Source organism: Macrosteles quadrilineatus, unplaced genomic scaffold (assembly GCF_028750875.1).
Source record: "Macrosteles quadrilineatus isolate MER2022 unplaced genomic scaffold, UCM_ALF_1.0 Scaffold_6__1_contigs__length_79288215, whole genome shotgun sequence".
In the NCBI taxonomy this organism is placed as follows: Eukaryota; Metazoa; Arthropoda; class Insecta; order Hemiptera; family Cicadellidae; genus Macrosteles; species Macrosteles quadrilineatus.
In genome coordinates, this window is record NW_026542599.1 from 66,924,000 (window position 1) to 66,948,863 (window position 24,864).

Genomic DNA, 24,864 nt, shown 5'->3' on the forward strand with positions numbered 1-24,864 from the left:
CCAAGTAATTCCAGTGATAACTCCATTTTTAATCCTGCGAATTGGAGAAGAGGTATACCTTGTCATTTTTAATAGCAATTGTAAATTAAGTCAGACGTTTTGTACAAGCGGGTCAGATCTGACCAAGTCAGCCTCTCAAATCTCAAGGTGAAATGCTTGGTTTTAAAAGCATGAAAAGTTTGATTTGTCCCACACCATATGATACGCTCATCTTAAATTCATTAATCAGCCAAAAACAGGTTCCTGTATTCCATTCTTTGTTCATTTTGCAGTAAAGAGATATTGACAGTCCTTAAAACATCAGGTCATTCAACTAGACTAATTAGCGAATTTCCCATATGGAATAAGGTTTTACCACAGGTCGTAGGTCTCGTAAAAAGACCTAGACCCGGGACCGATTTTCTTAATTGTATTGATCTCCTCAGAGGCCATAACCACCATCCGTTAAAATTTATTTATATATTTAACCAATTTTGATCAAATTTGGTAAAAATGTGTATTAAATTTTTCAACAAAAAACGAGTTTTTAAACTATTTTGTGGAGCTTTGAAAAAACACAATTTTTTAAGTATATATTGAAGCGTTGTACACCTAATGGTTATAGAGGAAATTACAACAAATTTTTAATTTATAACTCCTATGTTATTTTGATGGAGATAAAGTAAACTGTTGTAGTTATTTTTAAACGTATATGTTAAGATAATACCCCCGCCGCAGCAAACCTGCCGACTAAGCGAATTTCCATTTGTCTGAATTGATTTTCAGTTAAATATATTTTAATAACATTAGGTTTAACGAGTACCTAGGTTTGCTGCTACAAGGAAACTAATAAAGTATGTTTTTGAGTAAAATATTGATAGCTTAGTACAAAATAAATAAATTTGCCAAGTTTGATCAAAATATATTCATAAACAAGCAAACTACAACATTTGACAATATTCTCCATAAGAATAACATGGGAATTTTAAATTTACAATTTTTTTAATTTTCTCCGTTACTAATAATCGAACAAAAATACTTTTATATACTAAATTATTTGTTTTTTTTAAGCTCTTTAAAAAGGTCTAAAGATAAATTGGGAAATTTTGTGTTTTGAGGGTCAAAAGTGAGAAAAACCAATTTTTACCCCATAAAACCCCCCGTAAAGCCCCGTTCCCATGGTCCGATCGTGCTGGTTTCGTAATCTCATTCAAGTTTATCCCGCTTTACACCTTTAAACCAAATTTCATCAAAATCGGACAAAAATTACTCAAGTTATCGCGTTCACGGACGTATATATATATATATATATATATAAAAATTTGAACGAATAGTGTTTTTGGCCTCTGGGGACATCAAAATGAAAAAGTAAATCGGTCCCGGGTCTAGGTCTTACCGTGCCACCTACGGTAATAGCTACTTCCCTATAGGGAAATTCGCTAAAATGAGGCTACATGGTTTATTTCATACTATTAACATTTTAATAAAAAAAACACTTTATTACCTCTCTGTACCAGCAAACGTAAGTACCTAAGATTTAGGTACCAGTACCATAAGGTTTGTTTTATATGAAAAAACGAGTATGTTTACTACAATGGAAATTTATATAGGTATGGCCATGTGAGGGGGATTACAGGAAGCCTTAGGAATAAAGTACTTTTACATCACAAGATGTGAAGACATTTAAAATTATGCAAAAAACACAAATATCACATTACAGAACATAACCCCCTCCCCTTTAACCAACCTGATTCAACAAAAACATAAAATTCATAATTATCTAACAAGAACAAAGCAAAGGGAGGTATTTTGAATAATAAAAAAATAAAAAAAAAACATTTAAACGATGGGTTTTGTTGTGTGTTGTATTCAGTCCGTTTGCTGTTTTACTTTTGACCACTCCAACAATGCTGACCAGTTGAAGTTTCCATTATTCGACCTAATGGCCAACATTGAGGAGAAGTTCTGGTGTCTTGGAAGTAAAACGAGTTCACCAACCTTGAGCTTTTTAATTTTTGAGGTACCATTGGAAACACTGTTGAAGGGTGTCCAAATATTATTGGCTCTAATTGCGCTAAATGTTTTGGTTTAAGACAACAATGGAAATTCACATATGGCTATGTATGGGGGATTACAGAAAGACTGTTTGAAACAAAGCCATTTAAATTAACATTAAATGACCAGCCTGCAGCAAATTTGCAGACGTAGTGAATTTAAATTCATCTGATTAGATTTTTACTCCATTCAAGAACATTAGATTTAACAAGTACTTAGGTTTGCTGCTACGGGGAAGGTGAAACAGGTTATTTAACATTGAGTAATGATTTATTTATTCACTAATTTCAATGTAGTCTAAATCATTTTAACATGAAAACAGTTACAGGTCCTTTTGAAACATGTTCTGTATTTTGATTCAAATCAACAGATTTCTTTAATGTGTTAATTTTTTAAGGAGGAATATTTGGCAGATACCGGAGGAGAAATAACTACAAAAAGAAGAGTAAGAAGCCCAAAGAAAAAACAAAAAAAGTTGATGAAAAAACGGTAATCTCTTGATATATATTTATTATATATATAATAGACTAACGTGTTATAGGTTATTAAGTGCTAAACATAGTTGAGTTGAAAGAAGTAGGCCTACTTAAATTGATGTATCTCAAAATCACCAAAATTGAAGAGAAACACGTTCAATACTTGAACTTTTGCCGATTAAGCTATAAAGGTTTAATACTAACCAGTTGCTTGCTACGGAGAGGGACGCAGATAAGATATCGTGGTTCACCGCCTCATTAAACTGCTGGATGTAGGAGCTTGTTCTTGACGTTAATCAATTCTGTCAATGTCCATGTCATAAAATAAGCGGTGATCAATTTTGATTGGACACTCCAAACTTCATCAGACCTAATGGTTAATGACAAGAACCTTGATGGCGTCCCTACTTAAGTACAACTAGAGTAACAACTTGCTCATCAATTAGCCTAAGGCATGACCTACATTGGAAGCAGATTTTTTTCTGATCAGCCAACCCGACCAGATCAGACCAGACTCTTCAGACCGGAAGCGGGTTGACGCTCCTACACTGCAGCCAGTCTCTCGGTCTTTCCTCACAACACTCCACAGTCACAGTGCACACAGCACAAAGCATTTGTGTTTTTATTTAAGTTATTAAACTTAACTTGTTGTTGTTAAACGTTTTGTTGATTACATTAAATTTTGTTTGTAATTTTGTGTTTTTAGGCAACTTTACTATTTAGTTTTGTAGTTTAGTTTTTGTTATTGTTTTCGGTTTTGAAAATTGATGATTGAGAACATTTTGATTTAATGTTATTGGACAATGATTGAGGTTTTGGTAGTATTTGTCTTTTTGGTTCCACGAAGCCACTTTCTTACGCACTAATTTCATTAACGTGTGTATACTAATGTACGTGTTAGCATAGATGAAGTAATATTATATTATAGCCTATTACTTCATCTATGGTATTAGTCAATCAATGTACCGTATATTATTTTTAGTATACGTCCAAATTACCATTTGAAAATCCCAATTTAAGTTCTAACTTCTAAGTTCCCTTAGAAATAACCAAAACTGTATTGCTTTAAGCTCTTGTTTATTATATGTTTTTAGTCACTTAGGCCACGGCCAACTTTGTCAACCATTTTAGCACAATCTAAAAAAAAACAGACAAAATAAATAACATCAACTATACACCAACCTTTATTTCTTGAATTTGTTAGCTACCCTTTTTAAATGTTATTAGACTTACTTTTTATTTACTTTCCGTAAATTTATTAACACGTGCAATGCTGATCAAAAAAATTATTTTCCAGTTAAGAGAGCAGGTCACTCAAGAAGGCAGCGATGATGAAGACTTGGCCGTGGCTGAAACGTACGCTGATTATATGCCAAGCAAATGTGAGTGAGAATTTTACTTTTAATTTGATAACCCTAGGATTGCATTTAATGACAAATAATGGTTAAACATAACATCTCGGAAAATCCTGTAGTAACATGTATGTAACATCCTCGGAAACATGAACTGTAGTGTAGTTTAAAACTTGCTATATATGTTTCGGTGGTTGTTTATAACTCCACCATCCTCAGACACAAGGATCCTCTTGAGGTGTCGTCAAAATAACAAACACATTTTACACGTAATACGAAAAACACAAAAACTATAAGCGTTAGTTGAACACCTAATATCGTAAGGTGATAATGATTACAGTGAAGGTTGGCAAGCGACACCCGGACCCTGTGGTGGAGACTGCGTCCTTGTCTAGTGTTGCCCCTCCCGACATCGACTACGAGCTGCATCTACCTTCTCACGTCGTAGAGAGTGGCGCATTGTCCGCGCTGCAGCTGGAGGCCATCACTTACGCGGCGCAGCAACACCAACACTTTCTGCCAGACGGTAGTCGGGCCGGCTTCCTCATCGGTGAGTCAGCCGTAGAATACTGTCGTAAATTGTATCAGTTTTCTGAGTTGGAAGATAAATATTTAAGAAGATAATATAGGTTATTGGTAAGGGGAAGGGCTCTAGGCCAGAGTAGGTTTGATTTTTTATAGGAAAAGCATGCTCGTACAGTGGGTGAGTCTTCTCAATAAGAAACAAATTTATAACTCCAGGGACCCCACAAACCTTAATTTAAATCCTTCCTTGAACAGGCTTAATGACTATAACCAGTGAATTAACCAGACAACTAATCATGAAAATAAAAACTTGTTAAAATATAGTGACCTACTGCATCCTACACCAACATAACAATCATACTTTCTTTGTGTTGACAAAGTGGTTATTGACTCTAATACATTAACATTATGTGAATAAATGTGATTCCTATCGAGAAGACTCCCCCACTGCACAGCTGAACCTGCTCTTTCTATTTAAAACAAAATCAAAGAGATACATAAAAGTTTATCTCTTATTCTATAAGTTTTTTGTGGTTTCCTTCAATTACAGATGATTTAGTTTTGAATCAAGAACTAATATAAATTAAATCAAATGTGAAACATTTAATTGATAAAAATGTTGTTAAAGGTGACGGAGCTGGTGTAGGAAAAGGCCGAACAGTTGCTGGCTGCATTTTTGAAAACTACTTGCAGGGAAGGAAAAAAGCCATATGGATTTCAGTGTCTGCCGATTTAAAATATGACAGCGAGAGGGATCTTGATGATATCGGAGCAACAAATATCAAAGTTTACGCTTTGAGTAAGGTGGGGTATTGTAAAATTGACATTATTGCTACGTAAAACTTATATCAACTTGTCAACATACACAATTTTTACTGAGATTGAGTTATTTTATAATTGTCTTGTTTACTTAACTTTCAAACTCTTTTCTGTTTCTTCATAAGAATTGTGTAAGCAAAATGTACTTGCTTTTCATATATTAAATATAATTTTTCATTTAGAGTATTGGTATTTCCATTTCATACTCATGTATCAAACAGTTTTGAAGAACACAATTAATTATTTAATTAGTTCAATAATTTTATAGAGATTTGTTTTGTTATTTTGTGACTAGTGATTGTGTGGCACAAAATATTATGATTCATTCACTTCACTCAATTTGTTGGAAACTAGGCTAACATGACAGATGAGTTATAAGCTTAATTTTCAGTCTTAAATATTGTCCTAGGTTCGATTCCTTCGGTACATACATGAGTTTAATGATTGCGCCACTTCTCTTTCAATCATTTGAATCACTTTCACTCGGTAAAAAAGTTGGCGTATTGAAAAGAAATCAGTAATTTACTTTACACTGTGGCTGAATTCAACTACAGTAGAACCCAGTTTTACCGAAAAAAGGAGGGAGAGCTTTTTCGGATAACCAATTTTCGGTTAATCCGTCATATGCTATAAATAGCGTATGTATTACCTCGGTGAGTTGGAAAAATGAATTTGAAACAATGTCTTTATAATACAGTATTTTATTTCAGCTACATAAATGTTACAATGGGTTAGAAAATACTTTAAACTAAACAACTGAAGTTACTAATAAGCATTTTACATGACTGTTATTTATATTTTGGCCATGTATTATTTTATGGAACCGTTTTGGTTAACCAGGATTCTACTGTAGGTTCATTTTGATTCTAAAACTTCTTACTTCAACTTAGAATGTCTAGTTTCATTTTCATCAATAAAGAACATAAATTACAATTTACGTTTGTATTTGACGATCTCACTGACAATTAAAGGGTAGTTACGTTAGTTAGTAATTTGATTCCTTTTCACAGCTGAAGTACGACAAGCTGTCGTCTGCAGCCAACGGTTGGATAGAGGAAGGAGTGATATTCTGCACTTACTCACTGTTGTCTTCATCGTCCACCTTGGGCGGAAGGCATAAAACACGGATGGAACAGCTGTTGGATTGGTGCGGAGACAACTTCGACGGAGTCGTATCCTTAACCAAATAGACAACTATCGAGGATCCAGGACAAGAGTGTTATTTGACATATTTTTGTACTTTCAGATAGTTAATAACACGTACAATGCTGATCATGCATTTCTGATGAGCAAAGCTTAAGAAAATAATTTTTTTTTTATTATAATTTTTAGTACTGAACTGTGGACATTGTGAAACTAAATTTTAAAATAGATCGGTAAATCAAATTTATATTTAATCAAATACTCGAGAGTTTAATTTTTGCGATATGGAGCGAGGGTTTCAAATTCATACTTGTTCTAATTCTTGAGTCTGAAAAGGCAATGTTTCCTCCAAAACATCTCTTGGAGAATTGTCACGGGGATACACTGTTCAATACAGTTACGAATAGAGTTGTGTTATCAAAGTTAACTTCTTAAAACAACTTGTTAGACTAAAGAGGTTTTAAGCTACATAATGATTTAGCAAAAAGGCTTCATACATTTTGATTTAGAAATCTTGTTTTAGAGATAAATTTGACATTATGTGCTATGGTGTTTTCAATGGGATTTGAAAAGTGCACTTGCAATTGAGGGTTGTGAAAACAAAATTAAGGAGTAGTTTTAGAACTTTACTCTTATAATTTTCTTAACTCGCTGGTAGATTGTGTTTGATGAGTCCCATAAAGCCAAAAACCTAGTTGTGACCAAAGCAAAGCCTACGAAGGCAGCGCAGGCAGTCGTGGAGCTGCAGTCGCGGTTGCCGCTGGCTCGTGTGGTGTACGCGTCTGCCACCGGGGCGTCCGAACCTCGCAACATGGCGTACATGACTCGGCTGGGCATCTGGGGGACAGGGACGCCCTTCCCGGACTTCATGGACTTTATAAACTCCGTAGAGAAGAGGTAAGGTGGTGTTGTGTCAACTAAGTACAAAATTAGCCATAGAACTTTTTTTTTTGAGATTTTTTTTTGAGATAGCAGGTTAACCTAATTGGAAAGAGTACATTCAAGCTTATGAAAAATATAATATTTACTCTTACTGATATCATTATCCAGGTAAAGGGTGTTTAACATCAGAAGGTCTGAGTTTGAAAAAATATGTTTCCAATGGTTTTGGTGTTTTTTGACCGTCGGTAGAAAACTAAGTTTATTAATAAAACAAGAATTAGTTGTGTGAAACCTTGATTGATGGGCTTGTACGGAGATTGTAAAACATTTGTTGTTGCAGAGGAGTTGGTGCAATGGAAATAGTCGCGATGGACATGAAGCTGCGAGGGATCTACATTGCTCGCCAACTCAGCTTCCACGGAGTTACGTTTAACATCGACGAGATCCAGTTGTCTCCGGAGTTTGTTCGAGCTTACAACGATTCTGTTGCTCTGGTAAGTAAACTTCTCTTTGGAAACCCAACAGTTAAATTTGGATTAGTGAGCTCTAAATACTGTAGTAGTCTTTGAAGTTCATTTTTGGTGATCGTGATTGGTCTGTAAATTTTCCATCAAAGTCAATTTAAAAAAATGGGATTTCAGGATCTGTATATGCTAACTTCAATTTTAGCGAATTTCCCATATAGGGAATAAGCTATTACCGTAGTACTCGTGGTAAGACCTGAACCCAGGACTTATTTCTGACTTTTACTCCACTTCTACCTATTTGTGTTATACATAGTTCCCTGTATTGAGAAGTAATGTAACACTTTATGTTTTCCCAGTGGGTACAAATGCTTAACGATTTCCAAACGGCCATTGAACTGATGGAAGTCCCTGCCAAAGATAAGATGACAATTATTAGACAATTCTGGGGTTCTCACCAGCGTTTCTTCAAGTACCTTTGCATCGCTGCTAAAGTGGAGCGAACTGTCGCAATCACCAGGTAACTGAAACTACTGGAATTGCCATTCGTCACTCTAGATACCTGTAAATGTCTTCTTTACTTAAACTCTAAAATACTTAAGAAAGTCCAAGTTCCTGGTTCGCCTGAAGAGAAAAAGTTCAGGTCTTTGAAATTAAACCAATGAGATGTTGGCCCGTCCTACGTACGGGAATAGAGTAGTCCATTAAAACTGTATATAGCGTGTCTATTACTAATTCAAGCATAGTTTAAGCAGTTCCAAATTTATAGTAAAGACAAAGCTGCCAAGATGAATTAAAACATGTTTTCATTGTTATTTTCCCAACCTTTCCTCAAAAAGTCGAGTAAAATAATGTTCATAAGCTTTCTTTTGAAGATTCGTGATCTTCAATTCGTATACAGCAATGTTTATAGAATCTTACCTATTTCCTATAATCAATGACAAAATCACAGAGTAAATAAACTAACCTCATAGTTCTATAGAATATTGTTTTATTCAATCAGCTGTTAGTTATAACAAATTATATGCACTAAAACAAACTAAATATTTTAAATACTGCAGAAAAAAATAAATTAGAACATCTAGTATTTTACTATGTATATTATACATAGTAAAATACTAGATGTTCTAATTTATGTAAATAACCTCTCATCCTCTTACCGAATAAATGAACGTATCAATAATTATAGCATTAAACATAGTATAAATAAGTCAATTCTACGTATGTCATTTCATTTTCATCCAAATGCTGAATTTGTGTCAAAAATGCTGAATGTTTACAGCCGTTACGTTATGAAAATGGTATTATACCAAAAGCTAGAGTAGAATGTTAGCGTCGGCTGCTAGACTTTTTTAAATTTAAAACTTAATTTCTAAAAAAACTGGAAGCCTAAACTAAAATTATGACTTTGAGATCCCCTAGTTCTCAAAATTATCTTTCTTTCAACACAAAAATCATGAAAATCAGTCAAGTGGTTGATTCAAAATCAATCAAATAAAAAACCCTGTCACGTTTTAATATGTATAATTAATATTAAACCAATTAACTTTTTATCTTATGTGATTTCAATAACTAGTACTTCCAATAATAAATAGTAAACATAACAAACACCTATTAAACTGTCATAATTACAGTTAAACGTATAATGTTAGCACCCTCTATTGTCAAGAATCTTTTGATGAAAGTACAATCCTTAAATGGGTTAAAGGGAGGAGATATGAAATTTATTTGCAGTGTTTCAATTGTTAGACTATTGGTAGACCAATAATAAACCAAAGTCACAGCATGTGTATTTAGAATTTATCTAGTTTTACACAGGTATTCATATATTTATATAAGGATGTCTGTATTATTGTGGTAAGGTATATATTTTATAATGTAGGTAACTTCGCTGAAGCAATTTTATTGGTTTGTTCAAAAGAATTTTAATGGTATTTTTTTATTTGGTGAATGATTGAAACAATTAGAATTTCTATAACATTGATGGTAATCGTAGTTACGTTCTCCAGGGAAGCCGTCAAGATGGGAAAGTCTGTTGTGATTGGTCTGCAATCCACGGGAGAAGCTGCGACCATCGGGACCCTCAAAGAAGACGGAGAAATCAACGAGTTTGTTGGTACAGCCAAGTGAGTGTTTGTCGCTGGGATTAGTCAATGGTTTAACTATGCCTTGTGAATTTCCCATGCTTGGAATAAGCCATTAACTACCACTAACCATTACGACCTAAATATTGCATGTTTTGCAGCTATTTATACCAGTCAGTGATATTTTGTGCTCATTCTAAAAATACGCCAAGTGTTATTTCGGTTTGCTGCTCAAGAAATCCAATGCCATTACAGCTAATTCCATGTATAACAATAAATAAATTGTTAAATGTTTTTCTTCACAGGACAGTCTTGCAGCAACTGGTGGAAAAACATTTTCCAGCTCCTGATAGAAATAAAGTCAACAAACTATTAGGAATCAAAGGTCTTGGCATAACCAATGGGAACTACAATGGTGTGGGAAAGAAGAGAAAGTTGACAGGTTAGTTATTTTATTTTGATAAATTCCAACTAATCAAGTGTAAAAACATGAATGCAAATATTGAAAAACACACCTACTACCACACAAATTTGCTTGCATAGGTTGATTTGTCCAAACTTGTAATTTACTTTAGATTAAAAATATTTAAAACAATTTTAAAACCTAGATTTGTTACAGTTTTGAATTTTTCAGTGAGGCAGACAGCCATAGTAGCTGCAAAGAAGGTAAAAATGGAAAAGAAGAAAGAGTCAAGCAGTGAATCAGAGAAAAGTGAAGGTTCTGATTCTGAATCTAGCTTTTCCTTCAGTAATTCCGATTCTGATTCTTCCACATCAGAACACTCTGCAAGCACCGATGTGGAAGAATCTCAAAAAAATAAAGGTACTGTCTTTTGTATATTGATATTGAACATTTATTTGAACAAATACAGTTTGAGCAGTAGACTTTGGTACTGGAAAGCTAAGAAAGACATACTTTTTACATTTCTATACTTTGTATTTATGCAGTAATAAACAACAAGGGTAAGCAGAAAGTAAAATACCTTTTTGGAGGTGCACATCACAAATAATCTACGTCCTGACATCTTCCACCAAAACCTTCCAATGTTATCTTGGGGAGCTCTGCCAGAGATAGGAGTTGCAACTCCTCTCCTGACCAAGACGGGAATTGAACCATCAGTCCTGGAGGCCGGAGAACATCTTATATAGCTTGGATATTGATAAGACACCTTAGCAAGGGTTCAGTCAGATTGTACTTTTCTAGAGAGCAAGTGATGTCTGTTAGCAGAGCATGTTCGCTTCCTTTACCACTAGCACACAGAATGCCTCAAGGCTCTGTTGTGGGTCCTGCTTTATTCTTGGTCAGGGTGTAGGGCATTCATAGGTTAAAAATTGATAAGTGTAAATAATGTAAATTGTAACTTATAAAATATTATACAGTCTATAAAACCAGTCAGCAATGGTGGATAGTCAGTTCGATCAACAAAAGTAAACTAAAAGTCCAAGTATTTCTAAACATGACAATATTAAAAAAGGTTTATGTTACTTTTTGTGTCAATTGATCCTTGTTGAGCTATAAATAACCACAGCTGTTTCGTGCTGCTAAGAGAACATATTCAGGTTAGAACGTTAAACAGTTTCTCATCCATGAATCAGGTCATCAGCATCTACACACAACTCTTCTGGGACACATAACACCAAACACATACAGACATGACATTTATGTATTTACAATAAAATACTTGTTCAAGTATTCCAATCATGAGGTGCGTAACTGATGATGAGTCTCGACTAGTTTATTTATAACACAACAAGGATAAATTGACACAACAGGTAACCTTAATCTTGCAATATCTTAATTCAGAGGCTAAACCATCACTGAACCCGACTCCCAGAACGTGAAGTGTCAGTAACTTTGAGTAGGTTTGCAGGGTTGTACTCGCCTACACTGTTGGTTTTTTGCAGGTAACATGACAGCTACAGACAAGGCCTGTGCCATGCGAGAACAACTGTTGGACAAGATTGAACACTTGGGAAAGAGGCTGCCTCCAAACACACTGGACCAGTTGATAGATGAACTCGGAGGTCCCGAGAATGTGGCTGAGGTGAGTAAATTTTCATCTAAGTGAAAACCAGTCAAAATAAATAAAACACGTTATGTACTAATCCTTAAATATATAGATAGTTCTCCACATGATGCCTGTGCTTGGGGAACGAGTTTGGATAAGTCTCTGAAAACTTAACCTAAGCAATCCTATCCTGTTTGCTTGTATGTTCGTATGGATACAAATGTGTTGTGGATTGCCAGGTTAAAATTTCCATCATAATAAATTGAAATTCCATTGAAACTTAAATAATAAAAGCCAATATTAGTTGTAAATAAAACGTGAGTTTCCTTTATATTGCTTTTACTACACACGAAATAAACTACACCGAGGAAACAAAATAAATAAATTTATACCAGAAACATGAGGAGAAATGGAATGAATTGTCACATTATTTAAATATTTACGTTAATTTTAAAGAAGTAGCAATGTTAAATCAATACAAACCCTTCAAGAAGCGCAATGCCTTTGTTAAAAATTAAGTCTGGAAATATTTGAATTTTGGATAGTTCCCGCGGTGGCTGCTAGGTATACTATTGCGAGCCCGCGGCCAAGTCAGCTGACTGAGTGAGACGAAGAATCGGCTTAAAGGAAGAGAGAGATGGATTAGCGCAGCCACCACGCGTGCTATTCAAGCGACGGCCACGCGAAACTCATTTTGGTGGCAAAATTCCAGTCTGACTATTCTCATTTAGCATTTCGCTTAGATTATGCAGCTGTGTGGTTCAAATGGAACGTTAAGTAGTAGTCTAAAAAACAAAAAAATAATGAGGTGTTTTTTATTGTTTTATTCCAGATGACTGGAAGGAAGGGTAGAGTGGTGCAAGGATCAGACGGAAGTATCCATTACGAGTCTAGAGGCGAATCTGAGTGTTCCCTTGAAACTCTCAACTTGACTGGTAATTATTTTTGTTACTCTGTCTTTCAATAAATGAAGTAATTCAAAATGAAACTGTGTTAAAAAATCATTCAACTTCTTTAAAAATATTCGCCACAGTTTGTCCATCCAGGTAAGATGTATACTTCAGTATCCTAGCTAACCCTGTGTGTTTTTTCAGAGAAAAGCAGGTTCATGGATGGACAGAAGGTGATTGCCATAATCTCGGAGGCAGCTAGCTCCGGCATATCTCTACAGAGTGATCGCAGAGTGACCAACCAGAGACGGAGAGTACATATCACCCTGGAGCTACCTTGGAGCGCTGACCGAGCCATACAGCAGTTTGGTATGTACATCCTTCAGTTAGGTTGGAAAGCCATAATAATACAGAAGTTTGAAATGTAATTCACTTAATTCATGGTGAGCTTTTCTCATCGCACATGATGGCGAGAGTTGCGTAATTGTTGCTTGGGTTTCTGAGCTGATGGTATTGGGCTATTAGCCCCACGTCTCTATCCTGGCTCGGCAAAAGACCGAGTCCTGCAGACCAATAAACTGAGGATCTCATTTGTGATACTGGGTACAGGATGCTCCTTATTAACCCTTCGGGTAATGATTGGACCAGCATTTATGATAAGGATTTATGATAAGCACTATCATCTCATTTAGGAAATTAACCACACTAGAGTCTGGATAGTGCTATAATTTCTTGGATTTTTAAGACACTTTGTCAGCTTTTCATAGCAGTTTTTATACAGTTTTGAACTGGAAAATCTCTCAAAAGTTTATGTAACTTTTACACATTTGCTTTTTTTAGTAAGATAACTTGGTACAGCTTCAAAACTACACTTATACTACCATTAAAATGTTTCTTCATGATTGATGATATTTCATCATAAACCCCATTTATTTACAACCAAACTACCTAAAGTTACTATGAGTGATGGATGGTCGGATCCGGATATCGGACTACCGGATCCACCGGATCTGAGCTAGAACCAACACCTAAAAAAAAATTTTTTGTGGATTATTTTGTGGATCCACAAAAAATCAAATGTTAGGCTGAATCCGGTTTTAATGGATCCGATTTTTAAAAATTATTTTTTATTATTTTACTAACAAAAACGTTTTTTATAAAGTACAATTCATACATAAGAACAGGGATTTTGTCTTAGTGGTGTATTTTAAAATCCATTCAATTATAAGGGTGGCAAAAGGAGTTGTGTTGTTTGGGTGCTACAATGATTGTCATTCTTTTTTAGAGAAGATTATCTGTGCCCATTTTAGGGTCCACTAAAAATGAGGGATATTGCTTAGCCATATAATTTATAGACGTCGATATATTCTGTGGCATTGCCTAGCCATATAAACTATATTATTCAATATCTTATTACATGAGCCTTTAAAGATTACCAATTTAATTTAAAACAGTATGATTTAAATTGGATCTCTGTAAATATTACGTTTTTTAAACCCGTTCTTTTTTCAAGATCCGGATCTGGTTCCGACATTTTATTGGATCCACCCTGGCACACGGAACGTAGTGTAACAATTTTTGTTTCTTGTCTGAATAAACTTTTTCCCATTCATTGAGCTTGCCACCCCTATTGTTAATATCTGTCTGTTGCTGTAGGCCGAACCCACCGCAGCAACCAAGTCAACGCCCCAGAGTACATGTTCCTCATCTCTAACTTGGCTGGAGAGAGAAGATTCGCCTCCATAGTGGCCAAGCGTTTGGAGAGTCTGGTATGTAAAAGTCACCTCAAGGACTCTTAAATGGTAAGGGATGGACAAATTCAGAAATATAGGGCCGGATTACATTTAATCTTTAAACGTTTGGGATGGGATCTGCCCATTTCAGGCATTTTGCACTGATTGTTAATCATGTCTTCACAATCGTGGGGGATGAAACGGAATGCTGATAGTGTGGAGTGACAATGATGATGTTCCTACAATCGTGGGAGAAAATAATTATTGTGCCCCAATCATGTGCAAACGATGCAAAAACGTCTGATTGATTGTCAAGTATTCTATCAACTGATTTAATAAACCTTTGCCATGTTAAATCCGTAGAGTTAGATGTCACAACAAATGTCCAACTGTTGTCAGAGAAAAGTCAAATCACAGTTTAATGCTGCAACACAATTCCAAACTTAGTTAAATGTTGCAGGGAGCCTTGACTCATGGTGACCGGCGTGCCACAGAAGTACGGGATTTATCCCAGTACAACATTGACACCAAGTACGGCCGCACAGCCCTCACGTCTGTCATGAACGCCGTGTTGAACAAGGTGGCCCCGCTGGTGCCTCCTCCTCAGGACTACAAGGGAGACTTCTTCAAGGGTAAATACATTCGTTGTAACTTGACTGACTATTGGTAGAACTGGAGATCCATTGCTATGTTAAAGTAGTCACTAACTTATGGAATCCAATTACAATCATTGAAATACCTTAGGCCTAGCTGTATGGTTTGTAGGGCTTCCCCGAAAAAGGGGGAATTTTAAAATTTAAATGCAAAATAATTAGTTTGAATTTGAATGCTTTCCCTTTATTTACATATAATGAATTTTCTTTAGTTATTTATAATTTTGAAATATCTACCAAAATTTTGGGTAGGCCCTGTCCTTTGGAGCCGCCCCTGTAATTGGCTTATTTAACTATATTCATAAAAAATGGGCCAGAGCTGGTCAATGTTGCTGAGAATTCAGTATACAAGCAAAAGTCAATGTATGATAGACAATATCCTTCACATGTAGAGTTTGTGACCACATCCTTAGATTCGTTCAGCATCACATTAAATTATTTGTCACATGTTTAGCCATTACAACCACTGACTGAATCACATATCTGACACAGTAAATATTGTGATTGGCTTTTAGATTCTGAAGTGGACATCCCACCAGAATCAGAAGTTACGCTTCCCTGTGTGTGTAGACAATATACATGATGAATTGACCTAGTAAAATTTAACCCCTAACCAATAACTACTAACCAATAACCTACCCAGCATTATTTGTACCAAAAGTAATACATGTATTTCACAGATTGCACTGATGCTTTGGTCGGCGTGGGAGTGATTTTGAAAAGCATGAACGGCTTCCATACAATGGAGAGGGAAATCAACATTAGTCGGTTCCTAAACCGGATCCTTGGTTTGCCAGTTGAGCTGCAGAACCGGCTCTTCCAGTACTTTATGGACACCCTACAAGCAATCGTCAATCAAGCTAAGAAATCGGGCAGATACGATTTGGGAATACTAGGTATGAGAACAATTTTTGGTTAAGTTTTTCTGTGCTCGAGAAATGTTTTTTCTTGATTAAGTACAGGTGTTTGGGACTATTCCAAGCTCATATACTACTTATTTCTTATTTTTTCTCTTTGTAGGTTGAATCAGTTTTTTTTCACTTTGTCACATTGTGCCCATTCTTTTAATCCTAGATATTTTGCTTAAAATAATTATTTTTAAAATAAGGGTTAAGATAGAGTACAAGGGCCTAGGTTTTTAGGGTTCAGGAAAAAAGAGCTTTGACTTGTGAGGGCAGACTTGCCTGGAATTTTTACAATAGAATTTTCTTAGGTACTTTCTCAAATACTCATTAAATCTAATTTAGTAAAAATTCAATCAGGCAAATGGAAGTTTGATAAAACTTTGCAGGTTTTCTGCAGCGTGTTTAATTTAAACCGGCTACAGCTAAACCATGTAAATGGGATCTAGACTTGAGACCTAACTGATTGTGCGTTTCAGACTTGGGGACAGCAGGAGACAATGTTCACCATGTGGAGCTGCACACTTTCTTGGGTCAACACGCCACGGGCTCTGCCATGACGGAGATTCATGTTGTAAGAGTTGAGAGAGGGTTCAGCTGGGAAGACGCAATGAGGAAGGCCGAACAGCTGACCGGTGATGATGAAGGCTTCTACCTCTCACATCAGGTATTTTGTGTCAACTAGACAATCCTTACCCATGTTCAAGTTCTCACCAGTGTTTTAATCAAAATCTTCATTGTTATGAGCCACCGACAGATTATGCTGATGTAAATTACTGTTTTCTGTCAAATATTCAAACTTTTACCAAGCCAAACTGATGGATCCTATTGCGAGTTGTAGCAACTTTTATTACCCATCAGTTATGCCAGCGACTAAAAATAAGGTAGGAAATTAAATTTTAAATATATGCGCATTCTGTGATTGACTCACTCAACTATGTTTTCTTTCTTTATTGCAAAATTGGTGACAGCTGGTCAATTTAGATTGAACGTCTACTTCAGTATCCAAAAGTCGGGTATTATTATTTATTTTTAATATGTGTTATTTTTTGTGTGGTTCATGTTGGCGATGTGTTAATGTGTTCCTCAGCACTCAGCTAACGTCTAAAACATTTTCCCTAATTGAATGGGTAGTTTTATTATTTAGCTTTGCTGTTGGGTTGTAAAATCAGATGTACAAGCTTTTGTTTGATAAGATTGTTTTATGTGATTAAACAAGTTTTGAAATAACTGGGAACAAATTGGAAAGAAAAACACACCCCTACATGAGCTGGACAAAGATTAAAATTGTCTTTACCTGATCCATAAAAATCTCATATCAAAGAGTATGTTAGATCTGGTTCAACTTTTTCTATTTTGATTCTGAAACTAGCTACAACTGTAACTAGAATGGAATGTTTAGTTCTAAATAAAGTTTGCATGCAACAGTGGACCCCTTGATTAGACACCTCAGGAGAAGAACCTTGTCCGAAATAAATAAAGTTTTAACAATAAAAGTTATTACATTACTCTTTGGATTTCTTATCTGCCATGTTATCTGGCCCTCCTGTGAATGATCCAGTTCTGTGATATTTGGTAGGCCTAGTATGACTTACATGGGGAGCGAGCTGGTCTAGTGGTTAGAGCGCGGGACTCCGGTTCCTGGGGTCCTGGGTTCAAATCCTGCTAAATCGCCAATGGATTTTATCTAAGTGATAATGCCGTAACCCCTAGGTCTAGCCTGAAGAATTGTGAAAAACAATCCGCGCTCGTGCCTAGTGTCCTAGGACAAAAAAAAGAATGACAATCATTGTAGCACCCAAACAACACAACTCCTTTTGCCACCCTTATTATTGAATGGATTTTATCATGTTTTTGGTTAGTATTAATTTTTACGGTAACTGCATTTTTTGTATATTTGACCTTCCTCCACCCGGTTTGTGTCAGATAAGGAGATTAATATACAAAAATAAAAATGAAAAACTACAAGATTGTTTAAAACTACGACGGTGTTTAAACAAAACAATAAAGGAATACAGCATAGTAAAAATTGTGTATAAAAATATGTGTTTTTCAGATACGTAATGGAAAACAAACAGCCATTTTGGCAGTGAGTCCGAACAATCGAAACACAGGAAGCAAATTTGAAATGTACACTATTTACCGTCCAAACACCGGCCTTCAGGTATGAAATTTAATCACAGTACCTCTTTTACCTATATTAACTTTTAGATACAATTTGAGAACATAAGGATACCTTTTAAGGAGTTTATCATAATGAGTAATTTTTTTAAGGACTATTTTCGCATATAGATCCGTAGTTTGTTTGTATTTGCAGCTCTGCAGCGACAGTTACGCTTCCCTGTGTGTGTAGACAACATTTAAAAATTATTGAATCTCCCGCCACATGTGAGATAAGGTCAGCGATATGTTTTTTGACCACAAGAAATGTATCTGATGCCAACATTCATCACCAGATGACTGAAGCTTGTAACCCTGATATAAAAAAAAAAAACGGGTGAGGGAGTGTAAAATGGTTTTGAAAACCTTTCTCCTTTGTGGTCTTCTTTAAAAAGTCTAGGTACTCATCAAAAACACAATTTCTTCCTAAATTCAAATGCAAATATATTTATTTGTGATAATACAACATCTTGGCCTCGCCAAGTTTACAAAACTTGTCGGCGAGGTCCAATAGATTCACATAAATTAACAAACACAATTTACATTTTTTCTTTTTCTTTATAACAAATATAAATATTTCTAGCGCTACTAATTCCATGGCGGTTTGTGGCAGGCACCTATCTATATATAATATGGCAGCAGAAATGGATTTTTTCAGGGCTGTGCGAATAGTTCGAAAAACGAATCGAATCCGAATCTTTTTAGAGATTCGATTCGGATTCGAGAACGAATCTACTGTTTCTAACTGGATTCGGATTCGGAATCGATATTCAAATTTACTGGTAAGAGATCCGGGTTCGGATTCGATATTCGAATTTCTTGGAAATAGATCCGAGTTGGGATTCGATATTCAAATTTACTAGATTCTGATTGAATATAATTTTCAATATAATTTTTTAGACACTAAAAAACTACTTGTGCACTTCGATTTGCTGTTGACTGGTTCATGTTAGGAACCTGACCAACTTGGTGTTAGGTTTTAGGCACATTAGTGTAGGTCGCATTTGAACCCTATCTTGGCTATCAGTAAACTTAACCTCACAGTGTTAGTTGTTACTTGTAATAGTAATGTAGACATAGGCTTGTGTGGAGGATTAACACCGAGGTGTATAATAGGCTGGGCCTATGTTTTAGACTACACAAATTGGTAGTCCATCACTTTTAGCGAGTAACTTAGGCCTAGGTGGTATGCCTAACTTATGCCCAATTTTTTAGTTTCAAAACTTCAAATAGGTAGGCCTAAATTTTATAACTTTTTTATTTGGCCCATTTCAAGAATTTTTTTAAGCAATTCCCTAAGTTATTTCAGCCCCAGAAAATGTGGTCTAAAAATGTGAAAATTGGTACTGCTGACTTTCCTCGGATTTGGATTCGACTCTGAACAGGTTTAAATATTCGGATTCGATAACAGCTTTAAATTTCAGATTCGGATTCGATCCAGGTTCGATAATGGCTGTAAATTTGAGATTCGGATTCGACCCAGATTCGACTCGGGATTAATTAAAATATTCGGATTCGATCCGGATTCGATAAAATCTGTACAGCTATGATTCGGATTCGGATTCGAACCAAAATTTCTGGATTCGCACAGCCCTGGATTTTTTAATGGCCATTTTACAACTTCCTGGCCTATTTCTGCACTTAACCCTCTATCATTGCATTAGGGCCTAAAACATAAGCCATCAATGTCTGCAGCCGATACGAGTATGTTCCTAGCTGTAAAAAATCATATAGACCTAGCATGCAGAATGGAGATTCAATAATATAAATTTTTTTAGACACTGTAAAAGTGTACACATCAGCTACAGAGCTGCAAACGGCGCTGTTCTGTTCACTACTGATGCCAGTAAGCCGCGAGGAGCCTGGTTGGGGCGTACACGCGAACTAAGAAGCTATACGCTGAAACAGCCCTTGATTTAAGAACGACCCTTGTAAATCACACCCAATGGTCTGATAAAAATTGGAACTACTGTTTTTATAGCTAATATCATTGACTTTACACAGAATAGACTTTATCACCATCTCACCAGAGTTTACTAGTGTATTGGGAAAAATAAAACCAATGCAGTATCATAGCAACCAGCTGACACAGAACACAGCAAACACAGAATATTGTCATTAGTTGGTAGACCATCTCAACAGATTGCACCATGCTTTTTGGCTTCAAATTTTCACATTACATGGGAAGTCTATTCTGTGTATAGTCAATGCTACTATTAAATTCAACAGAAATCTGGCAACTTTGCCCCAACTCTTATTAGACAATTTCTGAGATTTAATCCAGTTTTCAGTATTGAATAATCTTAAATGTAGAAAATTTTTATTGCAAAATTTTAATACTCAATGTTTTTGTGTTTAGTGAAAATGGGATTTAAATTCACGGTAAGTGATATTGCTGTGTAAGTTCATTCAGTAAATATTTGTAAATAGCTGTTTAATTTACTTCAACTTCACTTTTTCTAAATAATCAAGTTAACCACAACTTGCATGTATTAAATATATAATTACATCGTTGTGAAAAACCTTCTTTTTAGTTGATGTAAAAAAATAGATGAATTCTGAAAAAAATTATTTATTTACTTATTTTTTCTACAAAAGTACATTATTAATATAAACTAATTTTTGTTTGTAGACTAATCGTTGGCTTGTATTTTAGGTGAGGCCAGACGCTCTGGGGGAAATTAAGAAGAAATACAGGAAGGTGAAAGCATCGGATGCGATGAAACATTGGATCCAACAATACGAGTCATCTTTAACTACTTGTTCACATGCATACTGGTAATTTACAACTTCAAAGTGGTACTCTCAATGTCATAATTTTAAGGCATTTATGCAGCGTTTAAACTAAGTACAGTAGACTCCCTCGTATCCGGACATCGGTTTAACCGGAATACACTCGGCAGAAATGACATCTCTAACTGGACAAACAGGAAGAACAATTGTATTAATAGCATGAAGCATAATTTACTACAAAATGAATAACCGAATTGGGGTCGCCGGAATTAGGCTGATGCACCATTGACTTTAAATACTCTAAATAGCCATTCCATTTATGTGAACCAAATATAGGCCTACCATTGAGTAAGTAGACTTTCCATTTACGTAAATTTACATACCATTAATGCAAAAAGGTATTTCACCTCTAGAATATATTAGTCACAAACAAGACTTAAAGATCACGCCACTCATCCTTCACTCATATTTGGGTTAAATTACGCACATAGGGGCGTTCTCATCTTAAATAATTTATATTATTGATAACCATGAAACCTACGGTAATAACTATTCCCTATGTGAGAAATTCTCTAAAAATCACAGTTTTTTATCACAGTTATGTTTTATTTTACAGTTTGTCTATTGTACAGATGTTAACAGTTAATGATTGTATGTTCCTTAGGGGTGGCAACTGTCGGATGGTGACTTTGGGTTACAACTGTGAGGTCGGGTTACGCAGACGCAAGTACAACGTGCTGGCTGGCTCGGTGCTCAGCGTTTGGACCAAGGTGGAGGCGATACTGCGCGAAGAAAACAGAACACAGGTGGTGCGTCTCCGTACAGCCGACGGAGTCAAGATTGTTGGTGAGTTGCGTTTTCTAGTCAATTTTATCCGAATCCTGGTTAAATCCCGATTAGAACTAACCAAAATTAGGAGCGAGGCTTTTTCGGAAAACCGATTTTTTTCAGTTGATAAATGGCTGAAATTCAAAGGCTTTTTTGATCAAAAGGGAGTGATCTTCACCAATATTTTTATGTTACTTTAATCACTATCATCTTAAAATATTCAACTGTACATTCAAAATCTATTTGTTAAAAATATAATTGATAGAAATTATTTCTTTACCTTACAATATCCTTGGGTATATAGTCTAAACACACTTCATTGCGACTGGAATGTTACAGCTTCAGTTTAACATGTAATTTTACGATTTACAAGGGTAAGGTAAAGAAATCATTTACTATTAATATAAATCGATATCCAGAAGTAGAACAATGTATTCTGTTATTATAATTCATGACAACTTTATCTTTGATGCGGTGTGAGATCTGTCAAATCAAATCAAATCAAAAGCTCTTTATTCATCTCTGTGACATATTCACATGAATAGTGTCAAACAATTTAGATATTGATTTAATATGTACAACAATCATATTATATGTGTGCAGCAGCATACTAATTAGGCTACAATGATCATGATTAGCTTCAGGCTATGCTATTTTCAGATCTATTATTTGTTTTAAAGTTAAAGACTTCAGCTTCATTACATTCCATCTTTGGCTAAGCCTAGCCAACTACCCACGTCGGACATTTCCTATTGCCAAGCTGATTTTCTATGTCATTTGAATTTTTTATTGTCGTTTTGGTTAACGGTGTGCAGCTAAAAGAGGTTTTACTGTATTTCCGTATTACTTGGAATGATAGATTAAAGTTTAATTTCAAGGGGAGGCAAGTGGCTGAGTGATGAGTATAGAAAACTATACTTGTTTAACCATAGCTTTCCTCAATAATTATAATCCTAGGACTTAAAGATATCGATCCATCAAAAGGTTATCTCATGTTGTGTTTGGTTGTGTATTTGTTGTGAATTTGTTGTGAATTTGATAGTGCTTAATATTGAGATATCAAAACCACTTTTTAAGATATCTACACTTGTTCCGCAAACATTTACAGAGCAGAAAATTATGGTTTACAGTATGAGTATATAGCCTAAAAATTAAAAAATGTTAGAAAAATTTTTTTTGTAATACAGTAGAACCTTGCTAATTCTACTTGCTCGCCTGTCGACCACAATTTATTATCCCATGGTCGTGTGAACATCATGATCGTCTCAGGGCAAGATTCTTGTTTATTCTCCGTAGTCACAGAAATATCATTATTGTTTTCCGCAGTTGTGACAAAAACCTATATATGCCCAGCAGAAACGGAAACCTCATCATTGTCTTAGGCGATTGCGGCAAAATATTGAAAATCTCCTGTGGTCAAGGGGACATCATTGTCATCCCCACAATTGCGGCTAAATGTAGGATATCTCCTGTGGTAACGGAAACATAACCGTTGTCTTCTGCAATTGCAGCAACTTCGTCGTCTTAAAGGTTTTGTTACAGAAAGTTTTTGAGTTCTTAACTGACAATCATTTTTTTAGGAACACTGATTCCAAACTCCTGTTTGGGACCTCTGCTACAAGAACTTGAATGAAGACGCAGAAAAACTAACTTGGAATTACGTTAATAAATCTTAAGTTCCTATCCAGTAACGAGTAACCAAAGCGAGTTACCAAAGTGATTTAATTAGGAATATACTACCAGTTTTCTTAAGGTCTCTAAAATCAAGTCTGATTTCGTAGCGCATTCCTTTAGTTCTAAATTATTTGTCATTGTATTTATACCTCGCAAGTTTACTTTTTGTTAAAAATACCTCAAGGAATTTTGCATTTGCCAACTATGCCCTTATTTGTTAGCTGAGACATAGTATTTTCGTATTGAATGCATCCGTTTTTATGTTTGGGGAAAACTGTTGGACATAAAATATTGCTCTCTTTTGCAAAATAATTATGAATAATTCTTAAATGGAAGCGCTGGTAATAGTTATTACTGATTACTATGTAATTGTTAATTTTTTACAGTATTACCTGTTTTATATTACGCTATGTTACTGTGTGATTATTTTTAATACAAACTCTATTGTGTTTGTGTAACAGAGTTTTTTCATTTTTGTAAAAGTAGTACAAGTTGTATTTTGATAAGTTATTCAGTTTATTCATTTGATAGGTTAGGTATAACATGAGAGATGTTGGTGTTGTTGAAACAGTATTAACTACAAAGTATTAAAGCACAACCTCTTACGTCGATCCAACTTAGCTAAGATCTGTGTTACCGACGGGAAAAGTTGAAAACGACAACAAATTTAAATACGGAGAAAACACCTTTAAAATGTTTACACGTCACAATAAAACAAAAACTATAACGTCTCAACATACTTGCAGCGATACACTCAGGCAACAGATATTCAGTAACGGCAAACGACATATGTTGCGCTAATGAGTTAAATAAAGCAATAGCACTTACCTAAATGCATATTTTCATAATTTATATTCATTTTTAGTTATTGCATTGAGTTATCTAGGGATCTGACGTAGAGAGGTTGTAATGTACTTGATAAGTCCATTGATATTGTTTTTTGTAATTAGGCTAAAAACTACCTAATGCATCATTGGCCAGTATTACTCAAACCTTATGTGTTAAGTTTACCAATCGTTAAGTTATTATTTTAATAATATTAACCACAATTTAGTAGCTAGGAGTTTGTTGATACAGTGGTTATCGCTGTTCTTTTTTGCTACTAAATAATGTTTTTAACTTTGCTAATTGGTAAGTAGTAATGAATTTATTTATTGTTACTAAAGTTAATTGCAAAGTGTGGTTGAAATACTGTATTCCATAAAGAAGTGTTTGATAAAGTTTGCACAACTTATTTTTCATTCCCTTATCCTGCAGCAAATCAATTCCTATCATGTTCTTGACATTATTATATTCATATTGCACACACATTTATATTTCCAATTCAAATTCAAATAGTTTATTGCCATTAAGTACATGTTATACAATAGGCCAGGTCAATGGAGATAAAATACAACTCATAGTACAATGTATATGTACAGAGTCAAATGTAAATACTATACATGCTATACTAATAAACTAGTAATATTTGTGATATGACATGATATGTTTTCCTATTCGTAA

General features: G+C 35.1%; 1 protein-coding gene across 1 annotated transcript; it reads left to right on the top strand.

The window, feature by feature from the left end:
• Nucleotides 1-1,921: 1,921 nt before the first annotated feature.
• On the top strand, nt 1,922-24,564 carry LOC128997594 (protein strawberry notch-like). Its single transcript, XM_054423233.1, has 23 exons — nt 1,922-1,958; nt 2,432-2,523; nt 3,808-3,892; nt 4,203-4,412; nt 5,016-5,191; nt 6,217-6,378; nt 7,008-7,246; nt 7,572-7,725; nt 8,055-8,215; nt 9,705-9,821; nt 10,085-10,221; nt 10,414-10,602; nt 11,685-11,824; nt 12,621-12,723; nt 12,883-13,047; nt 14,335-14,447; nt 14,872-15,043; nt 15,745-15,960; nt 16,446-16,633; nt 18,023-18,130; nt 20,783-20,904; nt 21,524-21,705; nt 23,268-24,564. Exons 1-23 carry the CDS (start codon nt 1,922-1,924, stop codon nt 23,318-23,320), a joined length of 3,321 nt encoding a protein of 1,106 aa, XP_054279208.1. The 3' UTR covers nt 23,321-24,564.
• Nucleotides 24,565-24,864: the final 300 nt, after the last annotated feature.

Bases quoted from the DNA above. Each gene is read 5' to 3' on its own strand.
- LOC128997594 (XM_054423233.1), top strand. From the start codon at position 1,922: ATGGCCAACATTGAGGAGAAGTTCTGGTGTCTTGGAA. The intron at 6,379-7,007 runs GTATCCTTAACC...ACTCGCTGGTAG, and splicing joins GAGACAACTTCGACGGAGTC to ATTGTGTTTGATGAGTCCCA. The intron at 21,706-23,267 runs GTGAGTTGCGTT...TCATTTTTTTAG, and splicing joins CGACGGAGTCAAGATTGTTG to GAACACTGATTCCAAACTCC.